Below are 9,584 nucleotides of genomic sequence, written 5' to 3' on the forward strand. Positions count from 1 at the left end.
GTGTGACATGTAATTGCCTATTTATTTCTTGCTAAGCCGTGCGCGGGTTCTTCCAGTTCCAAGATAGGCGATACACGTAGCCAAACTTTTCTGTTCCTGGAGTGATACATGTTTTTTGCTGCAATGAGTTGTAATAGCCATTTTTGAGCAAATACTAGTATAGTCAAGTAAGTTAAATGTCACATGTGGAGACTCGTTATTCTCACGTTTTTACGAATATTTTTCACTTGGATTTTTTCACTTAAGTTTTTCGACTATAAACCATCTAGTAAATTAAACCCCCTATGAAACCCCCCCCCCCCCCCCCCCCCCCGGTTCTGTTTGAACCTGCTGTTTATAACTTAGTAGCTGTTGCAGGCACTACTATGAGAATGTAAGTGTAAATGATGCTGCAAATGTAACCAGCACTCTGTGCTCTCATAGGAGGATTTCTCTTCCTCATCCTGCTGAAAACAACTGGTCAGTAAATCAAGCAGTTGGCCCTAGTTCAGTGTGCATCAGCAAGGAGATTATCAGCATGTCAGCCAAGATGGAGGAATTGGTGCCAGAGTTCCTTGAGTCCCCATGCATTATCATTTCTCAGACTGAGATGCATAGAATAATATAGGTGCTGTGCCTGGAATGGCTGCAGCCCTTCATGCTACTCTTGAGGTGTTAAATAGGATAGAGCCTGTGGGTGATTGCTGGATCTGTGCTCTTCCATCAGTGTCGGACTGAGATGGCAGGGGCCCAATAGAAACCCCTAGACCATGGGCCCACTCTCAAAACTTTTAATTCCTCCCTCAAACTCATTATTATCTTAGTCTTTTTTCTCTACATACTATACTCTATTCTTCCATCTATCAAGCTTCCTTGATCCCATACAGAAATAGGGAATGACCATGAAATAGGCTAAATAGAAGCAAGGGGGCCCACTGACACCTGGGCCCACCGGGAGTTTTCCTGGTATCCTGGCGGGCCAGTCCGACGCTGTCTGCCATTGTCTACTCGTAGCAGTAGATGCTGCTCTTTTACCCTCATAGGACCCTCTCCTACACTAGTGTTTACAGGCAGGTACTGAAGACAAACTGATGTGCATCCCCTCTCCTTGTACCCTTATCTCTTCAGCCAGAGAAAGTATCCTCAGTTTTTCTGTTTAAACTGCTTTGCCATCTGATTTATTTAGATCAACTTTCCCATCTTAGGGCTATATATAAACACAGAGATGAGATTTTGACTTTACATTCTCTTTAACCTTTTAGAAAAGGGTTTAGAATTCCACCCATCCCTTCCATGACTGGTTATGTCAGCAGTAACTTGGATTGTAAGCTCCTCTGGGGCAGGGACTGATGTAAATGATGAATAATATCTGTCGAGTTACACCCCAGTCCCCCCAAATTCTCTCTCCTATAGCAGTCTTCTTCCCCTAATCTATTGGACCCTACTGTGTCTGGCCAAACCCTGTCTCCCAAACTCAGCCGTTTATAAACACCCCCCATCCCCCACAAATTGCCTGTTTTTTTGGCCATTGCTGCAATCCTGTTAGGATGCCATGAAGGAGACCCAGGTTAAACTCGATTTTTAACCTAATGTTTTTTTTTTAGTGGTTAATTTTTTTTTTATAATACTAGAAAATAAAACTTTATGGCAGCAAATATATTAAATAAAATATGTTGAAAAATGTGTCTGTGTAGAATTACCTGTGCTCATTTGTGTGACACAACCAATAAAGTGTAATGGAAATACAACATATAGAACATGTTTTATATTTCTTGTCTATAAAGTTTACACTTGAGAAAACGATTGATGAAATTCCTTCTTTAAGCTGCTCGGAAGTAAATCACAATGGTTGCTTGTTGGAACAATTAAATGAATGCACAACAATAGAACCCACAGGCACAATTTGGAAGCTCTCTATTTGAAAATATATTTGTGGTTTGCAGTACTTAAAGAAAAGGTCTATTTTAAGGAAGTCTATTGTAAGGAACAATGACATATAGAGACAGGGATATAGATGACTTGCATCTAAAACAAGCTACACCCTTCATTTCAAATATAAAGTTTGACAGTCTCATCTCTCATTACTTACTATGAAGATGGCAGCTGCTAGTCTAAGTGAAAAACTTAGGTGCTCTCTATGCCTGAGCATCTTTAGAGATCCTGTGATGCTACCTTGTGCTCATCTTTTCTGTAATGAATGTATTTCGACCAGTCTTGACCATCAACGGAAGTCTGGAATTTACATTTGTCCTGTATGCAGAGCTGAGTTGAGACAGCGGCCGTTGCTACAGAAAAATCTGAAGCTCTCTAACATTGTGGAACATTACCTTTCCTTTCAGCAAAAAGAGGAAGATCCAGAAGTCTGCATCATGTCATCTGGACTTGCTGGGCAAACATATCAGCATGATCTGAAAAACCACAGTAAGTCAGAGAAGCTAACTGAACCCACTGTTTCTTTGGAAAAAAATAAATGTCAGATCCATAATGAATTCTTACAGTATTTTTGCTCTGAGGATTCTGCATTTATCTGTATGAGCTGCAGCAGAATTTGCAAACACCATGGACACAGGATGGAGCTTATGACAGAGGCATTCCAGAAAAAGAGGAAAACCCTGTGCGATTTTCTGAAGAAAATACATATACGAACAGAGGAGACTGAGAAAAAACTGCAGAGACTGCAGGAACGTGAAAAGAGGGTACAAGGAAAAGCAACTGAAATAAAAGAAAGGGTGGCAACTCTGTTTAAAGACATAAGGGAAGAGATTTTGACCTTAGAATATAACATTATAAGTGAAGTTACTAGACAGGAAAAGCAGGTTTCTTTCACTGTGAACAAGTTAATCCACAGGTTAGAAATGGAAACAGCAGATCTGCAGGCAAAAAGGTGCCATGTTGAGCAGCTCTGTAGTATGACAGACCCATTAGCCCTACTAAAGCAAACTGCAATCAACACTGACCTTGGGAAAAAACGTTCTGATAACACTATAGATGAGCTGGATGAGGTAAGCATTGCAGTGGAATTGCAGAAAAGCTTCTCCAAACTCTCTGATGTTATTCCAAAACTAAAAAGAGCCAGAGGTTTTCTTGTGGAAGATGCATCTGATATGATTCTAAATGTTGACACAGCTGACCTAAACATTGCTCTTTCACCGGATTTAAGAAATGCCTCTTACTGCAAGGAAAAGCATTCACGGCCTCATCATCCAGAGAGGTTTATGACTCAACAAGTATTGAGCACAAAGCAATTCTCTTCAGGACAGCATTACTGGCAAGTCAAAAGTGGGAATGCAGGGGACTGGTACTTAGGTGTGGCATACAATAGTGTCGAGCGGAAAGGTGACACGTCATACATTGGAAGCAATAACAAGTCTTGGTGCTTAAGCTGGGTGGATAAAGAATTTATAGCAGATCATGATGATGAACATGAAGTAATAAAAACTGAGTCATCAACATTACATTTTGGGATATATCTGGACTATGAAGGAGGGCAGTTATCTTTTTATGAACTATCAGAACCAATCAAACATTTATATACCTTTAGGGCAACTTTCACTGAACCTCTTCATGCAGCCTTTTATATAGATGAGGGCTGCTGGCTACAAATTGGCAATTAAAGAGGGTTGATTAGTTAGAAGCAGTAAATTGTGCCTACTGAAAACCAATGGTGCTCAAAATGTTTGCCATATTATAACATTTCATGCTTATATAGGCTTCATAGTGTCACCTGTTACCAGAAATTAACAGTAATGCAATTAGCCTTCTAAAGGCCATAGATATTACATATTTTCTCTTAAAGTATAGCAATGTAGTCAGTATATTGCATGGACACTTTTCAGATTTTTTTTCTCTATTTTTGTTCAACATTTTACATTTGCTATTATAGAGATGAACAAGAATCTATATCAATTCCCACATCTATAAACTTGGGCCAAAGGCCCAATGGTTAATTAATGAATAATCTATGATATAAATTCAGCAAAATTTTGGTAATGTGTAATTTTAGGAAGATATATTTGTACTGCTTACTTATAGTCCTGATGAGGTTTATGAGTTTGTGCACCATAGAACAAGTAGTATTAACTACTATTATTACTAATTACATATATTCATAAAAGTTGTCAATTCTAATCTCCTTCAAGTCTGCACTACAATAACTTGACTTTTATAGTACAATGATGGGGTTAAAAGATATATACAGGTATGGAATCCCTTATCCGGAAACCCTTTATCCAGAAAGCTCCGAATTACAGAAAGGCCATCTCCCATAGACTTCATTATAAGAAAATAGTTCTAATTTTTAAAAGTTTCCTTTTTCTCTGTAATTATAAAACAGAACCTTGTACTTGGTCCCAACTAAGATATAATTAATCCTTATGGAGGCAAAACAAGCCAATTAGGTTTATTCAATATTTATATATTTTTTAGCAGATTTAAGTTATGGAGATCAAAATTACGGAAAGATCCCTTATCCAGAAAACCCCAGGTCCCAAGCAATGTACATATATACATGTACTGCATGTACATGATAATAATGTTCTAGGTAGGTGCATATTAGCCAATACAATTTCTATTATGTTTACACATTTTTAGAAACAAACTACTAATATTAATATGAACAAAGTTTTCATTGCTTTGTGGCTCTTGTATTTATTTACACGGATTATCTCCTTCTGAATATTTATAATCATTCTGTCTTACTTGAATTACAGTACTGCATTTTCTAGGTAAAGCAGTCAACGCATAGGCATAGTTTGGTTTAGTTTAGTTTGTGTTTTTCTGTATGAAGAAAATCTTTATTCAAGGTTACATGAACCTTGTAAACCATATGTCAGTCTTTAAATTACTTTTGCCAAGATCTGAAATTGACTTTTGATTATCGATATAGGTGTTTGTATTCTTATTTAAAAAAGGATTTTATCTGCAGCTGAAATACAGATTTTTATTGGAGTCTGTTTATTGCCTATTTTTTGCCTAATTACTGCAACAATGTACATAATCCTCTGACATTACATATATAAGATATTGTTATCATATGAGGTTTACACTTAAAAGCCATACTGTACATAGATTCTGATGGAAGTAAAGCTTATGAAAATATTGCATATTAGATAATCATGCGTGCATGTTTATTTCTGTATATATATTGTTTTATATTGTTTATGTAAATGAATGTTCACTTGCCGTCACAAAGTATTTAGGATAATTCTCTGTACAGATATGGGACTTGTTATCCAGAATGCACGAGACCTGGGGTTTTCTGGATAAGGTGTCTTTCCGTAACTTGGATCACCATACCTTAAAGGAGAAGGAAAGGTAAAAACTAAGTAAGCTTTATCAGAAAGGTCTATGTAAATACAGCCATACGCACTCACAGAAACGCTGCACTGACTTCTCTGAAAAAAGATTTCTTGTGTCTGTAATTCCTGTGCCACAGACACGCAGCTTTCTGCTCTCGCTCTCTCCTGCTCCCCCCTCCCTCAAGAATGCTAAGAACTCACTCCCCCCCTTAGGAATGTGGATCTGAGCCAATCAGCAGGAAGCTGACTCATAGTCTACCTAACTGAGCATGTTCACTTGGTCTGGGTGTCTGTGCAGGAGTGAGGCAATTTGGGAACTTTCTTTACACTTCTGATCTTCTGAACAGGTGAAATATGGGCAGACTTAAGGGCACTATTGAGACAACTGGAGGTATGCCTGCAGTTTGAGATTAACTCTTTACTAGCCTTTCCTTCTCCTTTAAGTATACTAGAAAATCATTTAAACATTAGATAAGCCCAATGGGATTATTTCACCCCCAGTACAGATTAATTCAGTTTAGTTGGGATCAAATACAAGCCACTGTTTTATTATTACAGGGAAAATCAAATCCTTTTTAAAGATTTGATTAAAATGGAGTCTATGGGAGATGGTCTTAACATAATTCGAAGCGTTCTGGATAACTGGTTTCCAGATAATCGATTTCATACCTGTAGTATATGTAATTTAATGTAAATATTTTGGATAACATTTGCCAAAATTAGTAGCAACTACCCTCTGCTTTACCTATGTTTAAAGGAACATTACACTGAATTATGGGTTCAGTGGAGAAGTGTAATTTTGTATTGATTTTAAACAACCTAAAATCAATATGTATTAATCAATAAAATCAAGTTGTCTTTAATTTTTATGACAGTACAGCAACTGAAGGGTACTTTTGATTTGTGTGTGCATTGAATCTTATTTTCCTTGTTAGAGCATCTAGTACCTTGTGCTAGGTACTCCCTATAGGGCAAACGTTGTTCCTTTGTGGTGTTCTTATATTTAAATGTGATATTGCCATTATAAATGCTACTTAATAAATTCAAGAGGGTATTTATGAACAAGATAAGGCATCTACAATAGCCTTCCAACTCACCAGATATAAGCATAATGGAGCCTTTATGGGAATTTGTGGAGGGCACAAATGTCTTCCTTTAGAATAAGTAAATATTTTGTTGTTATGACTTTTTTATTTTATAAAGCTTTTAGGCTATTGACGTTGCTATAATTATTTTTATTATATTAATGTTATTAGAGTTTGCAAAGTTTTATGTGAACAGCACTTTGTTTTATTTATAACATACAGGGTTAACAGGTATTAAACTGAGCTGTACTTTAGAGAAAGCCACACCCTGCAAGCTGAAGAAAAAACCTCAGTTTCGTTTCTCTTCACACACTTTGAAAATGGCTTCTGCTGGTCTGAACGATGAGCTTACCTGCTCTATATGCCTGAGCATCTATAAAGATCCTGTAATGCTACCGTGTGGGCATAACTTTTGTGATCACTGCATTGTGCATACTATGGACAGCCAGACAGGATCTGGGATTTACACTTGCCCTGAATGCAGAGCAGTGTTTAAGCAGCGGCCATCTCTGCAGAAAAACCTGAAGCTGAGTAACATTGTAGAACGTTATCTTTGTACTCAGCCAAAGGAGACAAAATCTGAGGTCTTTTGTTCTTACTGCATTGCTTCACCAGTGCTTGCTGTGAAAACATGTCTTCATTGCGAAGCTTCCATGTGTGATATGCACCTGACAACCCACAGTAAGTCTGAAAAACATGTCTTAATTGAACCCACTGCCTTCAAGGAAGAAGGAAATAAATGCCTAATCCATAATGAGCTTCTAAAGTACTTTTGCCCTCAAGATTCTGCACTGATCTGTTTAAGCTGCTCCAAAGAAGGTAAACACCACAGACACAGTTGGGAACTGATAAGTGATGCATTTGAGAAAAAAAAGACAACGCTGTTAGATTTTCTCCAGAAATTAAATTTAAGAAGAACTGAAAATCAAAAACAACTATCGATGCTGCAGGAGCGCAAAAAGAAAGAAGAAGGCAGGGCAAGTGACATGAAAGAAAGGGTGGCTGCACTGTTCAGTGACATAAGAGAAGAGGTCTTGGCACTAGAAAATAAGGTAATAAATGAAATCATTAGACAAGAAGAAAAAGTCTCACATCCCCTGGCTGATCTAATCCAGAGGTTTGAAATTGAAAAAGCTGATCTGTATGCCAAAAAGTGTCACATTGAGAAGCTGTGTAGTGTCAAAGATCCACTAACCCTACTAAAGCAACCTGCCATCACAAGTGATTTGGGAAAAAAACATTTGGAGGTAGCCGATATCTCTAATTTTGATGGACTAACAATTGATGTGACATTGCAGAAAGGTCTCTCAAGACTGACTGACACTATTCCCAAACTCAAACTATCGAGGGGTTTTTATACAGAAGATGAATCTGACATGATTCTGAATGTTAATACAGCTGACCCAAACATTGCTCTTTCACCTCACTTACGACGTGCATCTTATTGCCAGAATGAAGTCTCACGGCCTCATCACCCAGAGAGATTCATGACTCAACAAGTGCTAAGCAAAAATAAATTTTCCTCAGGACAGCATTATTGGGAAGTAAAATGTGCCAATACAGGAGACTGGTACATAGGTGTGACATATAACAGTGTCAAAAGAAAAGGTGACAGATCATGTATGGGAAACAATTACAAGTCTTGGTGCTTAAGGTGGGAGGATCAAGAATTTTCAGCAGACCATGATGATGAGTCAGAAGATTTATATATAGAACCATCCACTTTCCATTTTGGGATATATCTGGACTATGAGGGTGGGTGTTTGTCTTTTTATGAATTATCTGAACCAGTCAAACATTTATATAGTTTCAAGGCAGATTTCACAGAACCTCTGTATGCTGGCTTCTATATTGGGGAAGATAGCTGGATCTATATTGGGAAATAAGGTGGGAAACTACATTATTAATGAAGATACAAGCTACTTCTCTGTCACAGGTTAATAAGGTATGGGTAAGGACCCAAAACTGTTTATGGATCTTATTCATTTTAATATAGTGTAATACTCACACACTTTAACTACAATTTTACTTTTAATAAGAATGATCCACTATAGTTATCTGTTAATGATTCCATATGCATAGCCAGAATATAATACAGGTTTAGGATCTATTATTCAGAATGCTTGGGACCTGGGCGTTTTTTTGGATAAAGGATCTTTCTTTAAACTGGATCTCCATATCTTTTATCTACTAAAAACAATGAAACATTAAATAACACAATATGGATTTGTGCAGCTTAGTTAGGATCAAGTACAATATTTTATTTTAAAATTACAGAGAAAATGGAAATCATTTGTAATAAAACAGACTCCATGCAAAATAACCAGAACTCAATTCTGGATAATGGGTCTTAGCATAAGGGATCCCATACTTGTATTTTTATATTTGAAAACTGGTGAATGCTCCTCTATCATTTTCGATATGCATGATTTTAAAATCTTCTTACCCTGATTTCATTGTTTCTCTGCCATTGGGATTAAAATGCTATGTGGCTAGGAGACACTGTGGCATATTACTCAATATTAGAGTTTTTATTTTTATGACAATCCGTTTTTTTGCAGCAAATTTAAGTTTATGAAATGCACATTTTTGAGATATAGTATGCACAAAAAATTAAATTAAAAAAATGTGGCATCTGAGTTTGAGATTAATATGAAGTTAATATGAAGTTTGGCAGACTCATTGAAAATTTTAAGTAGCTCATTCAAAGTAGAATATTTATAGTTACAGAATATTTTTTTTTAATGAAAATTTCATTACATTTCATTTAACATAAATGCTACAGCAGATTCAATGTGTAATCTTCAAAACTGAGCCAATTAGGAAGATAGTCCAACTTTCAGAATGCTAAAACTGGAACATTGCATGAGTAGAGCAACTAGATTGATTAAACAGTAACTAGCATTGGCCTGTGTATAACCACCAGCCTGTTAGCTTGTCTGGCACACCCCTAATTTTTCCCCTCCTATGATCTTTTGCTCTCTTCTAATCTGGTTGCTTTGTACGGTAAAATCTTGGTAGCTGCACAGGACAGTGTGCACATTTGGTGCATTTTTACTATATTAAAATCACATAGAAGTATAGCAATTTATTGACTAAATTACCTCCTAAATTCCTGTAATAAATTATGTTGGTATTTGTTTTTTGCTCTTTATTGTAATAAATATTAAATAAAAATCTATTGATTAAAATGTTGCCTTGCATATTGGTTGCAAACTTTATT

At 36.6% G+C, this 9,584-nt stretch overlaps 2 protein-coding genes across 2 annotated transcripts; both read left to right on the forward strand.

Moving 5' to 3' along the window:
* The first annotated feature begins 2,075 nt into the window (after positions 1-2,075).
* Positions 2,076-4,027, forward strand: LOC100489379 (putative tripartite motif-containing protein 75). The gene has a single exon (XM_002941578.4). It carries the CDS (start codon positions 2,076-2,078, stop codon positions 3,591-3,593), a length of 1,518 nt encoding a protein of 505 aa, XP_002941624.3. The 3' UTR covers positions 3,594-4,027.
* Positions 4,028-6,605: 2,578 nt separating this feature from the next.
* On the forward strand, positions 6,606-8,538 carry LOC100489074 (E3 ubiquitin/ISG15 ligase TRIM25-like). Its single transcript, XM_002941576.5, has one exon. The coding sequence runs from the start codon at positions 6,682-6,684 to the stop codon at positions 8,245-8,247; it is 1,566 nt and encodes a 521-aa protein (XP_002941622.2). The 5' UTR covers positions 6,606-6,681; the 3' UTR covers positions 8,248-8,538.
* Positions 8,539-9,584: the final 1,046 nt, after the last annotated feature.

Source organism: Xenopus tropicalis, chromosome 2 (assembly GCF_000004195.4).
Source record: "Xenopus tropicalis strain Nigerian chromosome 2, UCB_Xtro_10.0, whole genome shotgun sequence".
Classification (NCBI taxonomy): Eukaryota; Metazoa; Chordata; class Amphibia; order Anura; family Pipidae; genus Xenopus; species Xenopus tropicalis.